At 48.3% G+C, this 19,138-nt stretch overlaps 1 protein-coding gene across 2 annotated transcripts; it reads left to right on the top strand.

Moving 5' to 3' along the window:
- The first annotated feature begins 71 nt into the window (after positions 1-71).
- Positions 72-5,892, top strand: LOC119250646 (tubulin gamma-1 chain). 2 transcript variants are annotated; one of them, XM_054697635.1, is made up of 12 exons: positions 72-363; positions 683-795; positions 964-1,131; positions 1,955-2,023; positions 2,349-2,428; positions 2,826-2,952; positions 3,170-3,256; positions 3,367-3,516; positions 3,906-4,058; positions 4,140-4,301; positions 4,481-4,674; positions 5,789-5,892. In XM_054697635.1, exons 1-12 carry the CDS (start codon positions 315-317, stop codon positions 5,856-5,858), a joined length of 1,422 nt encoding a protein of 473 aa, XP_054553610.1. In that variant the 5' UTR covers positions 72-314; the 3' UTR covers positions 5,859-5,892. The 2 variants fall into 2 exon arrangements, with proteins under 2 accessions (XP_054553610.1, XP_037374210.1); XM_037518313.2 differs by lacking the exon at positions 5,789-5,892 and having other exon boundaries at positions 74-363; positions 4,481-4,880.
- The last annotated feature ends 13,246 nt before the right edge of the window (positions 5,893-19,138 follow it).

Genomic DNA, 19,138 nt, shown 5'->3' with positions numbered 1-19,138 from the left:
CTCGGCGGGGAGGCCCTGCCCTCCACCGCGCGCCTGCGCACAGGCTCACCTCGTTCCCACCCAGAAGGGCGGACGCAGCTTAAGTACGTCCCGCGCACCCGCGCGCCGAGCTGGACCCGGAGCTGCGCATGCGCCGTCGGTAGGCCTGAAGCCAAGCGAACGAGGAAGTTCCTTCGCCAGAACTCAGTTCTCATTGGAACGGAGAAAGTTCGCGGGCGGAGCGGTTTGTTTGGCGCCTGCGTCGTGCAGCGAGCGGGCTGGAAGGCTGCGACTTTGCTGGCGCGAGCGGCTGCAACGCCGGTGCCTGAGGAGCGATGCCGAGGGAAATCATCACCCTACAGTTGGGCCAGTGCGGCAATCAGAGTGAGCGAAACTCCGGTCCCCCCACTAGCCAGGTGCCTTAGGTTCTGTGGGATCTTGCTGTGGGCGCCTGGATTCCATCTGCCCTTTCCAGAATCGTGGTACTCGGAAAGGCGGGACCCGCCTGACCAGTGTCCAGTTGTCCAACCTCTAGGGGACCTCCCCTGCGCAGTCACTAGCATGCAGCCCGTTTCTCAGACTCGGGCGACTCCCGAAGCATGACTTCCTATCCTTGGACCCAGGCGCTCTGTCCCCTAGCTGCTAACTGGAACCTGCCCAGACCCAGATATCCTCTTTCTCCCCTTCCGCCCCTCCCCCGCAGTTGGGTTCGAGTTCTGGAAACAACTGTGCGCCGAGCATGGTATCAGCCCCGAGGGCATCGTGGAGGAGTTCGCCACCGAGGGCACTGACCGCAAGGACGTCTTTTTCTACCAGGTGCCCCCAGCGACTTGGCCAGGGCCGACAGTGGCCCGGCGCCCTAAAGGATGGGCAGCGGCCTGGGCAGCTGGCTTGAGGGGGAAGGGCAGGCAGGAGCCAGAGCTGGGAGGACAGAGGACTGGGCAGGCCCCAGCTGATGGGGTGCCCTCTGGACTCCCCTGACAGGCAGACGATGAGCACTACATCCCCAGGGCGGTGCTGCTGGACCTGGAGCCGCGGGTGATCCACTCCATCCTCAACTCCCCCTATGCCAAGCTCTACAACCCAGAGAACATCTACCTGTCTGAGCATGGAGGAGGAGCTGGCAACAACTGGGCCAGCGGATTCTCTCAGGTTGCTATCCCCTAGCAGAGTCCACATTTTGGGGCCAGGCCCTATGACTTGTCAGAGAGATGAAGCCAGATCAACGATATAAAGTGCTGGAGGGAGAGAGACATGACTGAGGGGAGTTGTGTTTTCTAATTCAACTATGTGATAGTCTTAAGGGCCTACATAGCTATTGCTTTGTGCAGGCCATACTAACTATACATATTAACTTATTTAAACCTCCCAACAACCCTAAAGGTAGGTACTACAGGCCTGCCATCTCTTATCTGCGTTTCCAAAACCCAAAAAAAGAAAACCAAAAGACAGTTTATAACTCATTTAAAAAGTTATAAGCAAAAGCGAGTCTCAATGGAAACAGGCGGTTTTATAGTTTCTATCCAATTGTCATTATTCAGTACCTTTCATGGCGGAAATATGAACATGTTAGACTAGCACACCTCACATGCCCACTGGTGTTTTATTCAACATACATTATATGTACCATATAACCTTCCTAGATTCTGAAATATTTGAGTTCTGAAACAACTAGCCCCAGGGATTTCAGATAAGGGACTGTGGACCTGTCTTTTTCATTACCTGCATTATGCAGGGGAGAAAGTCCATGTATTGACAAATTAAGTAACCTGCCCAAAGTCACTCAGCTAGCAGAACTGGAGATGGCCACATGGATGCTCGTCACCACTATGCTGTACTGCCTCAATACAAATGAGAAGCAGGGCAGCTGTGCTCCAAAAAGGACTTTTGAGTAAGGAGAATCAAGGTGGCTATTCTGAGGTCAGAGTCCTTGTCCCATGGTCCTGTCCCACTCTGACCTTCCCCATGTCTACAGGGAGAGAAGATCCACGAGGACATTTTCGACATCATAGACCGGGAGGCAGATGGCAGTGACAGTCTAGAGGTGAGTGTCTTGGGAATGCTGGTGGGAGCTAACATAAGGAAGGCTTGGCAGCACCCCTTAGAAGCTCTGTCAGATACCAGACCTACCACCACATGCCTGTGCACAGGGTCACCTCATTCCCACTCAAAAGGGCAGACACAGCCTAAGCACTAGACAGAAGCCACCAGACCTTGTAGAACAAGGTAGAGCCTCCGAAGCTATCTGTGTTGGGGAGGGATATGAGAAGAAGGCTCAGACAGATAGGAGTCCAAGAAATTGTGTGATAAATCTAGTTTGAAATTCTGCCACTAGAGAGCTAGATGCTGACTGCCACTTCCCCGAGCAGGGCTTTGTGCTGTGCCACTCCATCGCTGGGGGGACGGGTTCCGGCCTGGGCTCCTACCTCTTAGAACGGTTGAATGACAGGTAAGTCTGTGTTTTGAGGGGCTGGGTAGACTTGGTTTCCTAAGTGAAAGGGAGGCCTTTCTATTAACTGGAGCAAGAACACACTTTTCTGTTCTCTCCTATGGTGAGGAAAGCAAAGGTAGAACCATCGAGAACCCCGGATTTGGGACTAGACCCTAGAATCTAGGCTGTCAGTGGAATTGCAGACTATGAATGCAATGAGAACCCTCAATCCTAAGAGGTCTCTCTGTGCTTCCTACGCTACGGTAACAGATTTCCAAAAGTTGACTCTCTTCTCTGTTGACCTGTGATCACACTCCAGTTCCCCTATCCTGATTTAGCTGTGTCCTGACACTTGTTTGGGCCCCATGTTTACCAAGCCTCCCATGTGTTGCCCTGATCCTCTTCTAACCCCCAGGTACCCCAAGAAGCTAGTGCAGACCTATTCAGTGTTTCCCAACCAGGACGAGATGAGCGATGTGGTGGTCCAGCCCTACAACTCACTGCTCACGCTCAAGAGGCTGACCCAGAATGCAGACTGTGTGGTGAGACCTGGAGTCTGCCTTTCCTTACTCCCAAGCCCCTATCGATTCAGTCATTTCCATGCATTTAAAAAGTCCATTTTTAGACCTTGCTTGCATCTGTCCTGTGCACATCCCTTTTGTATGGGTCTTTTTGGCCATGAAGTTCAAAGGAGCCAGGTTCAGCAGAGTTTTTCTTCCTTTGGTTTCCACAAATCTGCTACCTTTTCTGTTCCCCCAGGTGGTGCTGGACAACACAGCCCTGAACAGGATTGCTACGGACCGCCTGCACATCCAGAACCCGTCCTTCTCCCAGATCAACCAGCTGGTGAGCCCCGCTCCTGCACTCTTAGGGACTCGAGGCCCTCCTTGCCCAAGTGATATCTGGGGAAGGGTGGTCCCCCAGGCATAGCCCATGACAGGGCACTGTGTCCCCAGGTGTCCACCATCATGTCGGCCAGCACCACCACCCTGCGCTATCCCGGCTACATGAACAACGACCTCATCGGCCTCATCGCCTCGCTCATTCCTACCCCTCGCCTGCACTTCCTCATGACTGGCTACACGCCCCTCACCACAGACCAGTCGGTGAGAGTGGCCCCTAGCAGCCCTGCCCTTGCTGCCCCTGAACCCAGGGGGCCTGACCTGGCCTCTGCCCTCTCCCTGCTGTCCCAGGAGCTGCCCTGGCAGCCTCCCAAGGCTCCGCACTGGGGGCACATGTGTACGACTTTCTCCCTGGCCTCCTAGCCTCTTCCCTGTGCCCCTGGCTCCCTGTGGGGCCTGTGCTGTGTGGGGTCTGCTTATGCTCCTGGCAAGGGCCTGAGTTTGCTGGGCTGATGAGGGCTACGGCCCCCAGACCTACGGCAGAAGCCCAAAGGGACTATCCCCCGTGGTGTGAGGGAGGACATGTGTGCCTTCTCCACTCTGCACTGGGTCCTGAGTGCCTGCCTGGCTCCTGCGGCCCATGGTCCCCTCAGGTGGCCAGCGTGAGGAAGACCACGGTCCTGGATGTCATGAGGCGGCTGCTACAGCCCAAGAACGTGATGGTGTCCACAGGCCGGGACCGCCAGACCAACCACTGCTACATCGCCATCCTCAACATCATCCAGGGCGAGGTGGACCCCACCCAGGTAGGTGAGGCCCCTTCATTCCACCCCACACTCCACAGGGTAGAGGAGAGGCTACCACCACCACTCGTGTGCCCACCCCAGGTCCACAAGAGCCTGCAGAGGATCCGGGAAAGGAAGTTGGCCAACTTCATCCCCTGGGGCCCAGCCAGCATCCAGGTGGCCCTGTCCAGGAAGTCTCCCTACCTGCCCTCGGCCCATCGGGTCAGCGGGCTCATGATGGCCAACCACACCAGCATCTCCTCGGTGAGGCTCCCAGTTTGCACTGATTGGCCCCAATCAATTTCCTGTTTGTCCCTCGCCTCTCTGCATCCCTGCTGCCCTGCTTCTGACTTGTTTTTCACTCTGGAGATCTCCCAGCCTTGGTTCCCTAGCTTTCTGAACCATATTGTCTTCAAAGTGACCCGTTTTCTCTACACCCCAAGCTTTTCGAGCGGACCTGTCGTCAGTACGACAAGCTGCGGAAGCGGGAGGCCTTCCTGGAGCAGTTCCGCAAGGAGGACATCTTCAAGGAGAACTTTGACGAGCTGGACACATCCAGGGAGATTGTGCAGCAGCTGATTGACGAGTACCACGCGGCCACACGGCCGGACTACATCTCCTGGGGAACTCAGGAGCAGTGAGTCCCCCTGGACTGGGACCCTCATCTGCCTTACTGGTGGACCCAGGCCCTGCCTGACGGACCACCCCCTCAGAGCACAGATCAGGGACCTCACACATATCTTTCTCATGAACACACGTCCGTGTACTCTTGGTTAGCTTGGGGACACGTTTACTTCTCCTCTTATGAGGCTATTTATGTTTTAATAAAGCACTGGATATAAATCAAGTCACTGGTTTCTTTGAAGACTTAGAGAACTGGGGAAGGGGTTGCCTGTGTTCTTTCTCCATCACTCTGATGGTCTTCTGTAGCCTCTTATACTCTGAGGAAAAAGCCTCCCGGAGCTTTTCCTTCTGCCTAGATTAGGAGAATATGTGTAGGATTAACCCACCTGAGAAATTCCTTTCCAGAGTAAAAAGATCCTAGATATTACCTTGCTCTCTGTCTGACACTGTGACCTTTGATCCCTCCCACCCTTCCCTGTATCAAGAGAACATTCCACCAGTTCCAACTTCCTCCATCAGCATTGATCATCACAACAGAAGACCTGTACCCCCAGCCCCGCCCCCAGGCCCTGGCCAAGCAAGGGCCCCCAGTGCCTTTAGGCTTCTTATAGGGGGTGCCCCTGAGCCAGTCCAGGACAAACCAGTGACCAGGCAGCTGAAGTCCAAGATAATCAAGAGCTCAAATCCGAAGTCTAGACTAAAAAAGGACCAAAAGTGGGCCTATACCAAGGGTGCCATGACATTGTTCTCTGGTCTGCAGTTTTTGAAAGGGCCAGTGCTTTACATTTTTGATAGAAGATGGCAAGGAAATAGCAAATAGGTAGGGAGCGGTCATAAAAGGATCAAAAGGCCAAAGCAGATTGAACCTGGACTGGCAGATTGTCCGGGGCCCCTCTTAGGCCCTCCTACAACCCAAAGGTGAGGAGTGTACAATAGCATTAGATGCCATGTGCATGTACACTGCTAAGCACATCACGACTCTCTGAAGCAAAAGAAAGTATTGATCCCGTTTTATAAATGAGAGCGGTTATTTGCAAGTCCCCCAGCTAGTAAATGACAAAGCCTGGTTCGATTGGGCATCTGTGTTCCTAACCATTGCACATCTTGCCTTTTGTGATCTCTTATAGGGCTGGTGTGGAGACATCCCAGTTGAGGTCTGTAGAGCCATTGAATGGACCCAGGGTTGTCAGAACATGAGAGGGCTTTGATCACCTATGCACACAGGGCAGGCACGGCCCTGGAGGAGGCTGTCAGCCCAAACTGGCTTCAGGTTCACCTGCAAAGAATCCCTGTCACCCAGGTCAGGGTAACTGTGAACCCGTGTATCCTTCTTTCCCTTACTACCCCAGGATATCTGGGGCCAAAGCCAGAGATTAGACCCAGGGGGTCAAAAGGCTTGGGGCTGGCTCAGCATGAAGGTGAAACACAGCCCAAAAAGGTTCCCGTGACTCCCCTAGAGAGTGGAAGAGTACCCACGACCTTGGAGCAAATTGAGATTTTTTTCCTCTTTAATGTTAGAAAGTGCACTTGCTTATTACTGACCTGGGGATGATACACTTTTCCTTCCATGAACCTATTTATCCAAAATAAAGCACTGGCTGTGACCAGTGAACAACAACCAGGTCGGACCCTTAGAAACAAAGGGGACCCTTGCAGGACTGCTGGGCAGTGAGCAGACTGCCTGATAGGTGGCAGGAAGGCCACCTATCACCACCACAGCCAAAGCACGAGTCTGTCACTTGCAGTTGCCAGGGTCTGAAGGAGGCTGTGGGTGTTAAGCAGCTAACAGTTCTCCAGTCAGGAAGATGGTGACTTCAGAGCAAACCAGTGTGTGCCTGGTCCCTTCTTGGCTCCCCCTCCCACCCCCAGGCCACTGGGCAGCTTGCCTTGCTGCTCTCCCTTTACCGCCCCTGCCCTTGATCACCAACCTTTAACCCTGGGACATCTACACAAATGGCTGGTGCTGAGTGGGAGATCATGAGGTGCCAGATGTGGTGAGAATGCTGTGTGTAAGTGGCACAAACCATGTCAGGGCCTTAGAACCCATTTATAAGAGAGTGGAGCCCCAGGTGGGAGGAAGCACCCCAAGAATCCAGATTAAAAGCTGTGTGTGTCTAATACTCTAGTCTCCAGCCTCGGAGGGTGGCTTCCTGGGCAGCTGGGCCTCCCTGCAGAGAGAACTGGACCTACAGAGATGGCTCCTTTTTCTGTCTGCTAATGACAAGTACAGACACCTCAGTGCCAGCTTCAGAGCCAGGCCCCTCCCCCAAGGCTATTTCCAGAACACCCATCCCCCCCACACCAGAGTAGCCCCTCCCTGTTCTTGGCCAGCAGCAAACCCCAAAGTGTGTCAACTAGAGGGCAGTGAGGAGGCCAGGTGGGGAGTGAGGGAGGCCTCTGGGAGTCAAGGCAGCAGGTGGTGCTGGTGGTGAAAAATCCCTGTGGCCGGGAGAGACTGAAACCACAGAAGTAACTGTACCCGTGAGAGACAAGGGCTGCTGTGGAAAAGCTGGCAAGAAAGCAGACAGCTCAAGCCAGGGACAGGAACCACCTTATATTAAAACGAGAGGAAATGAGACATTTAAAGGTAATGTTCCCAGAACGCTCAGCATGATGTGATCCTGGGACCCTTGAACATGCTTGAAACAGACTTAGTAGCAGAAAGCACAGAACTCAGAAGAGTGGTGCTGAGGAATGTGAAACTTAGGGATCATAACTTTGGAAAGTACCAAGACGAGGCAGAGTGGGTAGGGAGCACTGGACTGTGGGCAGAGTTGGTTGGTGAGTCAGTCTGTAGAGCCTTCTCCCTGGTCTCCGCCAGGCAAGCATTCCAGAGCTCCCTGGGAGGGGCACTCTGTGAAAGAGTCCATTAAAATGCAACATACAACCCACTGACCCCCAAACCTTAATGCCCACCCCTACCACTAGCTTTCCATTCCCTCTTGGGTATTTAAGCAAGGAAGGGACTGCCCTTGGCAATGAACAGGAACGTTTTTAATTGACATTCTGATTTATGATCCATCATTTATAAGGTTTAATTAAATTCCTTTTGGTCTGATCATTGCAGTGTGAAGAGTAAAATCTTGTTTCTTGCCCAGCTGCAGACCCTGTCCATCAGGGTCTAACAGCCCATGAGAAACAGCTGGAAACATCCTCCTCCTATCTCCAATCTTGTTCTGTGAGTGACCCTGGCTATGGAATTCAGATGTAGGCGACTTTTCCCTCCATCAAATTCAGTGCTGATCTTGAGAATGACCAACTCATCCTGGTTTTAGCACTGAAAGTTCTGAGTACCAAGTAACCCCTAGTTAGTTTTAAAATTAAAACTAGATAGTTTTAAAATTAAAATTCCCGTATCCCCTCGATCCTGGGGAAACCAGGTAGGTGAGTCCTCCAGCCTGCCTCCCAGCCTTGAAGATTTAGGGATTTCTTGGAGATCAACTTTCGTTATAGTAAAGCTTATTTATTTTTTCAAATAAATATATGAAGAGTTTACTGTGTCCCCAAAACGTTTCCAGAAACTGGGGATATCTGGATGAATAAGTTAAGGTCCTAAATTTAATAAAAAAGCCCATGAGACAGTAACAGAAAAGAGGGTGGTAAACATATCTCAGCGACTGACAGCAGCATAGCTTAATAAATATTTGGTGAATGTTTGAGGAACAAAAGACTGCGGGAGGCCAGGGTGCGAGTCACACAGAGGAGTGACCATTTGACAGGTTCTCAGATTCTGAGGGAAAGCTTCCCAAATGGTGATGTAAGGGAAGGTATCACGGGCAGAGGTCCTGGCTGGGCAGGAGGTGTGAGGTGTGAAGAGAAGGAGTTCACTTCTCTTCGGCAGCTCCACCATTCCTGTCTGTCACTTGGGAAGGGGAAGCTCACACTGGACAACCTTGGCCTCCAGGGCCCACCTGCAGCTATGGGAAGGCCAAAGCAGAAGAATGGAGTCGTGGCCCAACCCAGGAAGGACAGAATCCAGCAGGGCCTTGTAGACAAAGGGAGTGGCTGACGTACTGACATGTAGAGGAAAAAGCACCTGAGGGCAGAGGAAGGACCAAAAACAGGACACAAGGTTCTGAAGAAGCTCAGAGGTATGATTTGGGTGAATGGCAGAAGAGGTGAAGGAGGTGTTCCAAGGCCAGACAGGTTGTGCAGGGCCATTTATGCCATGGAGAGCTGGATTTTATTCTTTTCTTTTTTTTTTTTAAGCTGCTCTCTTTTCTTTTCTTTTTTAATTTGTTTTTACATCTTTTTTTTTTTTTAAGATTTATTTATTTATTTATACAAGCACTGGGTACAGTCAGAAGCGCGGGAGGGTGAGAGAATTCACCAGAGCCAGAGCTGGAAGCAGAGCAGGCAGAAGGACCGAAGTACACTGCTGAGGGGAGCAGCGGGCGGCAGGAGAGGTCTGCGCGCCACGTGGGACCCTCCTCCGGTGGCCGGGGAGCAGCCGGAATCGAACCAGCGCTGCAGAGGCTGCGGGCAGCTTCGCAACCCAGCACTCAACCACTGCACCACCGGGGAGGCCCCTGGATTTTATTCTTTGTGCAAAGGCGAGCCCCTGAAGGCCAACTGGGAGACTCCAGTCACCAGCCTGCCCTTTCTGGACTTTTCTTTCCAAATGACTGCACCACTACCTTAGCTCCTGCTGGCTATTCCCTCCTGGCCTCTAACCCTTTCTGAAAACAACATTTGGCACAATCTGATATAAAACTCTTGTATAAGTCTTGCCACACCTTCCTGAAGCTGGGCCCTAAGGTGCTGTTGCTGGCATGCTGATGGTCTGCTCTTCATGATTTTTTTCTCAGAAACCATGGGCTAGGCTGGCCTGAGCTGCCTTGGCTAGCTCTGCTCAGCAAATGTGCCACCTCCTTCCCTCCCCACGGGCTCACAGATCATTCCCAAAGGGGTATAGACAACCTGGGTCTCCTCCCCACATTTCCCTGTCTGTCTCCAGTCCACCAGATGCATCATTTCACATTATTTTGTTAGTGTCATAATTACATTTTGTAATGTGATTTCCCTTTCTAATACTCTCAAATACAACTCTGGATATCTTGTAGGCGGCTTAGGCATTCTTGCAATAATTAAGTTCCAACAAATAAAGACATTTCTGAAATGTATCCTCTTTGTTAAGTTAACTCTAAAATACATCAAGATTTGCCTTTGTTGTTCCTAAAAGTCATCAAGACATGTGAAGATGAAACTTAGAAATATACTTTTTCTGTTAAAAATGAAACTAGAGAGGGGGGAAGCTCTAGTTATAGGTTGTATTTTTAATTTTTTTAAATAATGATAGAATCACTGGAAAGCACAAAGAAGTTCAGGGAACACTACTACCACCTTCACCCAGCCCTCCCCAGTGTTAACATCTTGCATAACAACCCCACAATGTCAAAACCAGGAAAATTGACATTGGCACAACCCACAGAGAATGTACATATTCCACCTGTCAGAGAGAACAGCTCCTTTCTTTTTTTTTTTTTCATTTTTGCATAGAAAAACTGGGTTGTAGGCCAGGAGAACAGGGAATGGGGGTGAGAGGATTCACCGGAGACTGAGTGGGTAGCAGAACAGGTGGATCCACTGAAACACACTAATGAGCTGAAGAGACAGGAGAGGTCTGCTGCGCCATGTGGGTCAGCTCCCTGGCTGGGATCAAACTCAGGCCATAGCAGTGATCGCGCTGAGACTTAATCCCTAGGTCACAGGGAGACCCTCACAATGTAGCTCTTTAAAAAAAAAAAAAAGTATGGTTTACAAACAAATGTTTGTGAAAAGTCTAATTTCTAAAAGCTATACCTTACACCAACTTTTGCTTCCAAACTAGCTCCTGCAAACACAGAAAATATAAAAGAAGTATAAAGGAAATATTAAAATATTTTAATGAATATATTTCTTTTACTAGAAAGTAGAATTAATACATGACATACAACTGGTTTTGAATGTATGTTAGTCCCAAAGCCTGATTGATCCCAAAACTCCCCAAAGCCTACAGCACTTAGACAAATAAGAGAGAAAATCCACTGGGAATATGGGGGATCCAATGTTTCAATTGATCTTGAGGCTACAATTGCTCCTCAGACATCGACCATGATGCTTGACCCCTTGTCCAGAAGATGCTCCTCCCATTTCTGCGCCTGCATGTCGCTTCTCGTCCCTCCAACACTGCTGAGTGTCCGTCAGGTCCTTCAATCTTCCCCTCAGGTCTCTGCCTCTGGGATGTCCTCCTCACCCCCAGCCAACTGCTCATCTGCCAGGTCCTTGCTCATTCTCCAGGTCACTGAAGAGTCACTTCCAACAAAGACTTTGATTTTCCCATTTATGTTCCACCAGCAACCTGGACTTTGCCTGCCCTTAATGCTACCACACTTTATTGTTTTATGTTTTTTCTCCCTTAGGGAAGGGGCTGATTTGTTCATGGATGTGCCTCTAGCGTCTCACACCTGCTAGGTACTCAGAAACATCTCCCAAACTGATGGCAATACCAGGCAGAAAGAATAAATAAAGAAGGCACCAAAGAGCCAAGCTCACATACACAATATGTACTCTGCTCAGAGGTGAGCCTGTCAGGGTTTGACACATCCTCGACTTACTCTTATTTTAAATAAATGTCTGAGCTATTTTGATGTGTGGATCCCTAGACCAACAGAAACTTGAAAGGAAGAAGGAGGGGTGACTAGGGACTAGAAGCAATTAGGACCAGTGCTTGCATCCTGATAAGGAGAAAAGAGAGGAAAATTATAGAAAGAATAGGGAGCATTTGGCTTGGGGCAAACATACCTCCAAAGGAGTCTGTGGGCAGCACAGCTAAGTACAAAGGCCAGGGTCCAAGATCATGCTTTGAGTCAACGAGCAAAGACTGGGTTCCACTCAATATATTCCATTTAAGAACAGAGACGAGGGGCTTCCCTGGTGGCACAAGGGGTTAAGTATCAGCACTATGAAGCAATCGGAGCTGCTGCAGCACGAGTTCAATCCCCAGGCAGGGAGGTGACCCACATGGCACAGCAGACCTCTCCTGTCTCCCCACTCTGTCTCTGGTGAATCCTCTCACCCCTCACACCTCTGGCCTGTACCCCAGTTCTTGCATGCATAAATGAATAGGTCTTTGAAAAAATAATAAAAGTAATTTTGAAATGTTTTTAAGTGACGGGACCTAAAGAGAGAAGGAAAATTATCTATCTGGAAAATTCATTTCTCTAGATGAAAATTCTTCATTTCTGATAAAAATGTAACAACGGTAATACAATAGTAAAACAAGGAGGGTTACTGTGTTTCCACTGAAGGAAGCCGGGACCTTCTTCCCTGGGAGAATCCCCTCACCCTGTTCCTGGCCTTGCCCCAGGGCATTGCCATTAATGATTCACTTCTTTGTCTTCCCGTTGCCTGTGCTTGTTTTGTGGACTGGGACAGTGTCTCTCATCTCCATATCTGATAGTGACACAAGCCCGGGCACATTGTAGCTGTTCAGCGAACACTTGTTGAACATAAGAGAGAATGATGTCAAGGCCATAGCTTCTATTCCTCGCCTTTCCTGTAACAGGAAGACACTAAAAGACTTGCCACAAAATCAAATAATAGCAGACCCTCGGCAGAGATTTATGTGCTCTCCACTTTGCTCCCTAGAGATCAGGGATAGTGTGACTTTAATCCCAGACCCTTCTCAAAGAGGAGGGAAGAATGGGGAGGAAGAGATATAATTTCTGCAACTAGAAATGAAGTTGTCTCGATTCCTTTTGTGCATGGCATAAGATATGATAGCCCAAGATTCTCACAGGACTAGCTTATGGTATCAGGAATCAAAGAACTTGATGTAGCTGAATTTCTGACATTTAATCCTTTGGAAGTTGTCCCAATGGATACATTATACAAGGTGCCATCAGCACCTGACTGGAAACAACGAGTGTATTACTTTCTACAAGATCAAATAATAGTCCTGAATCAAGAACTGGCTCTGCAGACAGCTGCACAGGGAGGGATCAGTGGAAGGGATGGCAGTTCCAAGACCTGACCTATGAAGTCAGCTGGGAAAAGGGGATGGTCAGAACTGGCACCGGGGAAGGTCACCCACAGGGTAAAACCAAGTTGCCAACCGGATATGTTCCTCTAAGACAGCTTGGCAAAGGTTTGCCTTAGCAAGGACCATACCCGCAGGCAAGCAAGGACCCGAAGGGTGTGGTGGGGACTGAGAGCCCCAAACTATAGCTAGTAAGTAAAACACGGGGCCAGGGCCTCCCTGGTGGCACAAAGGGGTTAAGATGCAACCTATGAAGCTATACGCAGCCACTGCAGTATGAGTTCGATCCCTGGCCAGGGAGCTACCGACATGGCGCAGCAGATCTCTCCTGTTCCCCCTCTGCTCCCCTCAGCAGTGTGTTTCAGTCTGCCTGTTCTGCTCCCACTCTGTCTCTGGTGAATCCTCTCACTCCCCGCACCTCTGGCCTGTACCCCAGCTCTTGTATGCATAAATAAATAAGTCTTAAAAAAAAATACAACACGGGGCCAAACAGCCCCAAATCTTGCTCAAAAACTTGAAAATGATCCATTTTGCTTTTACTAACTCATAAGTCCTCCCTGAGCATTTGTGTTCCTTCCATGTCCCATCCTTGCTTAGTATTCCTGAGCTGAAGGCCTCCCTGGTTTGGGCATGAGTTCCACCCTTCGACCTCCATCAAGGAGCTGACCCACAGCTCGCTGTCTCACCCGCTGCTCCCCTCAGCAGTGTATTTCAGTAGATCTGCCTGTTCTGCTCCCTACTCTGTCTCTGGTGGATCCTCTCACCCACTCACCTCTGGCCTGTACCCCTGTTTTTGTATGCAAAAAAAATAAAGATTCCTGAACCTAGAGAGAACGCCTTAAATATTTTCTCTCATCCACTTAGATTCCACTTCTGGAAATTCCAGCACTACCCGACTGCCCCCATCAGCCTGGGCCACCAGGACAGAAATGGATCACATAGCCCACAGGGATGGGATGAGGAAATGCCAGCTTCCCTGAAGTGCATGGACCAGATGAAGAGGAGACAAGCAGAATAGGATTGAGGCCATGGACCAACAAAGACCAGACTAGCACCCCTGCTTCTGGGCATAACCACAGGCAACACAGCTTAAGAGGGTCCCACACCCCGAGCCAAAGACAACCTTAACTGAAGTCCAGTGTGGCCCTGGGTGTCCTTAGGCCCAGCCTTCTTGTAGAGCGTAAGTTGACTCAGTGCTGGGAACACTGTCCAGTGGCGGCTGTGATCAGGGACGTCCATACAGCAACTGTCCTGTTCTGACTAATGATCTGCTTTGTGTGCACAGTCTATGGCAGGTTCATATCGACCAACCTAGGAAGTAATTTCTCTCTGAGACTGACATAAGCCCCTCCCTTTGCCCACATTCATATATTCTCACCAATGGGTCTAGGTCAGACCTTGCACACCTTTCCCCATAGCCATGAAAGCAAGCCAGGTGATTCTGGGGCTGCCTTGCCACCTTGTAACAGTGGATAAAAAGATTTCTGCCAGGTCTGCTGCCAGGTCTCTATGTCCCTCCTCCTCTTCCTTTCCCCTCCCTCTCCACCCACCCCCCCCCCCCCCCCCCCCCCCACACACGCTCCAGCTGTCACTCAAGAGAGCAGCCAATGTCAGCAACTTGAGGCTTCCCTGGAGCAGGTCCCCTGGAGCACATCTTCAAAGCAGAATCTGCTGAGCTCAGTGGTGACGGCCACAGGGTCACTGGCCAGATTACATTTCCTGGGTCAATCTGACCTCCTCAGAGGCCACAGCCATCACTGAGCTTGTGATGCTGACATCCTACTCCAACCCTCCCTGCCTCAAAATAAAAACAGCCTTGAACTTGGCACGAGACTAAGTGCTCATCATGTACATAAGATTGCAGCCAGTTTGCCCTAACCTATGCCAAAAATGATTATGTATTTCTAACAAGGATTGACAGTGAACATAATTGAGGGCCTGTGGACTCCAGGAATGAAGAGTGATCTCCCTGCCCTTCCCCAGATTAGGGACTTCTCCCATTTTGTCTCTCCCAATCGTGGGAAAGTCAACCAAGGTGGCTTCCTCTTCTCCACACACATGTACCCATCACTCTGACAGGTAGAGCATTAGAAAGAAAACTCAACTTTTTATTTTAAGATTTATTTATTTATGCATACAATAACTGGGTATAGACCAGAGTTGGGGGTGGGGTGAGAGGATTCACCAGAGAGAGTGGGGAGCAGAACAGGCAGATCTAGTGAAACACACTGCTGAGGGAGCAGCAGGAGAGCCATGAGAGGTCTGCTGTGCCATGTGGTCAGCTCCCTGGCCGTCTGGGGATTGAACTCATGCTGCAGCCAGTGATAGTTTGATAGCACTGTCTTTAACCCCTGTGCCACCAGGGAAGCCCGAGAAAAATTATCTTTAAGGTTACAACAACAGCAGCTCTTCACATGGACCTGAAGTCAACTCTTGATGCTGTAGACGATCACAGGAATTTCTGATTCTGTGAATTACCCATCACCAGAGTCTTATTCCAAGAATCAACTCAACTCTTACCACTTGCAATATGCTTGCAAGCAATGCAATGTAATTAAAAGGTTATCATAACCTACCTCTCAGAATGTTGTCAGTAATTAGATTTGTGACCTAGGACAGGTCATTTCCTGTCCCCAGGCTTTGGTTTCATCATTTATTCACTTAACAAATATTTGTTGAGAAGCAAGTAAGTTCCAGGCACAGTGCTAAGTGCTGAAGACAATAACTATGAGCAAGATACAGGCTGGCCAAAGAAGCTCTCGCTTCTTTGTTTATGTGTTAATGTAAGGAACTCATGATTAGGACAATAATGGAGGCTGGACAGAATAGGAGAGCAAAACTGGGAGGAAAGTACCTGTATCTGAATAGGGTTCGTTATAAATGAAGGGCTGAACTTCTAGATCTGTTATTTTAAGATGATGATGCATTCTGAAAGGACACAGAAGCCCTTTGGATGTTCTGCTTCAGGGAAATGTACGTGATACCAGCCCTCTACTAGTGCCGATAAGGAGTCTGCCACTGGCAGGTTATCATTTGGCACCGATACCTCTCTTTCAAATTGAATAAAAGCCAGATTTCTCATTATCTTCAGAATTCTGCATTATCCAATTCTAATAATCACCCAAGAGCATAAATGGTACTTGGTGAAATCAAGTCTTTTCCAATTCAAAGTTCAGAAAAAAAGTTATGTATACTTATGCCACACATACTTAAACAACTCATGCAACAAAACACATCATTTAGGTTGAGGGGAAGCAAACCCAGACACACATACAATGAACCCATCATAAGGTTTTCTTTCAAAGCAAACCAGAAGTAAAACCTATGACTGTCATTGCCAGGAATTCAATATTCACCCTGAGATGCAATTCAACTAAAGTGTGTTAATTATAGCTTGCATTAACTTGAGCACGAGTTAATACTATTTAAATTCTCAAATGGGGGCGGGGGAACAGTTAGGAATTCCTAAAATGCCAATATCAATTCATCCAGGCTGATATTTCTTTTTCTGTTTACCTATATATATATTTTTTTTAATTAAAGATTTATTTTATTTATTTATACAAGCACTGGGTACAGTCAGAAGCACAGGAGGGTGAGAGAATTCACCAGAGCTCGAGCGGGGAACAGAACAGGCAGACCAACGAAATACACTGCTGAGGGGAGCAGCAGGCACGGCAGGAGAGGTCTGCGCGCCATGTGGGACCCTCGCTGGCAGCCGTGGATCGAACTGGCGCTGCAGAGGCTGCTGGCAGCTTCGCAGCCCAGCGCTCAACCGCTGTGCCACCAGGAGAGGCCCGGTTTACCTATATTTTCTGTATTCACTACAGTAAACACATTTTGACATTAATAATGTTTAAACTCTGGTAAAGTTATTTTTTACATAAAATAAATGTGTCCCTAAAATATCAATTAGTTTTTTCTTGTTTTCCCAAGGTAGTGCGAGTAATCTGATACTGCCACATCCAGTCTGGCTGGTAAATCAGTTAATAGGTATAATTCAGAACTTAGATTCTATTCTAACTTGAAGTAGAAATGAAGGTAAAATACAAGATTTCCCCATTTACTTTCTTTTTTTTTGTTTTGTTTTTTTGGTTTTTTTTTAATAGAGGCATGTTTTATTTATTTATTTGTTTGTTTTTTTTTATACAAGCACTGGGTACAGTCAGAAGGGTGGGAGGGTGAGAGAATTCACCAGAGCCAGAGCAGGGAGCAGAACAGGCAGAAGGACCGAAGTACACTGCTGAGGGGAGCAGCGGGCGGCAGGAGAGGTCTGCGCGCCATGTGGGACCCTCCTCTGGTGGCCGGGGAGCAGCCGGGGATCGAACCGGCGCTGCAGAGGCTGCGGGCAGCTTCGCAACCCAGTGCTCAACCGCTGTGCCACAGGGGAGGCCCTCCCCATTTACTTTCAATTCCTGATCAAAAATTTTGAGTTAAGAATACATCTCCATGGTTGCACTACATTGTAAATTAACTTGCTGCCACCAAAGTGTACATTTTAAAATGATTAAAAGTCAATTTTATGTTGTGCATATTTTACAAAAATGTTAATACTTAATAATTTAATAGTAATTATTTCTTGAATAAAATTATTTATTAGACACAATTAAAAATAATTAATTGACTTAAGTTATACAGATGTTATAAACTTTCTAGACTCATTTATTAGTTCTAGTACCTATTAAAAATGTATTCCTTAGGATTCTCCTGGGTACAATTATGTTTTCCATAAATACAGTTTTAGTTTGTCCTTTCAAAAAAAGAAAGAAAAGGCATTCTACATTCACAAAGTAAAGGCTACACAATATAACATTTTTTTTCTCTCTATCCTAAACACTTCCAAAATATACCAAGGATTTGTCAAATCAAACGAGATAAGATAAAATTAAAATATACAGGGGCCTCCCTGGCAGCACAGGGGTTAAAGTCTCAGCACTATCAAGCTATTGCCAGCCACTGTGGCAAGAGTTCTATCCCCTGCCAGGGAGCTGACCCACATGGCACAGCAGACCTCTCCTGTCTTGCCTGCTGCTCCCCTCAGAAAATTTCAGAAGATCCACCTGTTCAGCATCCCACTCTGTTTCTGGTGAATCCTCCCCCACCCCCACACCTCTGGCCTGTACCCCAGTTCTTGCATGCATAAATAAGTAAAAATAAATCTTAAAATTAAAATATGCAGAGGATCTGTCAACTCAGATCAGGAAAGATAAAATTAAAATTACTTTGCTTCAACACGTGAGAACAGTTTGATGATGACTTTGTTTCAACACATGATTACTATAAAAACACCGTAAGCCATGTGTGGCTCCTGAGCCATGGAGGAGCTGCAGCAGAAAGGTGGACATGGGCTGTCTCCAGGGTTCCTTGGTTCATCAGCTCCTTATGTGATCACAGGGTGATTCAATGCAAGAGCACTGTCTCAACCTGTTTGGTCTTAGTGCATCCAGAAAACACACTTGCTGACTTGCTTCTATCACCAATTTGCAGATGGGGTTGATGCCAGCAGTGGAAGGAACTTCGACAGTTCTCACTGGAATCCTGAGAACAGTCACAGACCCGCCCTAACAGCCTACACAAAGGATTGTCTGAGGCCTGCAGCACCCTGGGGTCAACAGCCAGCATCTTAAAGCAAAGAAGTAAAGAACCAGAAGGCAGGCAGGCCAGACTAAGAAAACAGGAGCTCACAAACAAATAGTATTAATAAGAAGTGCTAAACGGTGATTACAGGGCTGAATCACCCAATTTGCAATTACACTGCTAACTATTCTTAGAAACTTTGTTGGTACTGAATTAACAAACCAAATGATGAAGACCAGGCAACTAAAAACATGTCAAACATCAATGGTTTAGTGATCTTTTAAATAGTTTCAACTAGCCAGTTTCTCCAGCCTGGCACAGCTGAAGAGATGTATGATATTATAATAAACATCAAGAGAGTCAAAATGGACACAAAATTTCAACAGACATAAAAACAATGGAAACTAGAAACAATGGAATGATAACAATCCCAGATATCTAGAGAAATCTGCTTATAAAATATAACAATTTGGCATTAGTAGTGTTATAGGACAGGGAGAGGGGCAGCCCAAACCCCGCAAACCTGCCTATTCTAAATGGGTTCTGCCATCCACCGCATCAACACAAAACACATGAGACTAATGGGAAGGATCTTTAATAAAACTAGGAAACAATACAGGTAAGGCAAAGAGTCTAGTTTCTAAATGAAGCACCCAAAGTTACCCGTCCCCTCGTGGGTAAAAGTCTATCCATATGGAATCGGCCCAGAACAAGGCCCCAAAGCCTGCTACAAGTCTAAAGCATCTTCCAGTGGGGACCCACAGAAAAGGGTCACAAACAACCAGACAAGCCCGGAAGGAAAAGAGCAAAATCAACATCAAGATAAAAGCTGCCATGGTCACCTCCCCACGGGTCTCACCCACATCTGTGTCACCCAGTC

The sequence above is a fragment of the Talpa occidentalis genome, unplaced genomic scaffold (genome assembly GCF_014898055.3).
Source record: "Talpa occidentalis isolate TD23 unplaced genomic scaffold, MPIMG_talOcc4v2.1 talOcc4.174, whole genome shotgun sequence".
NCBI lineage: Eukaryota > Metazoa > Chordata > Mammalia > Eulipotyphla > Talpidae > Talpa > Talpa occidentalis.
This window is presented reverse-complemented; position numbering and strand designations above follow the sequence as displayed.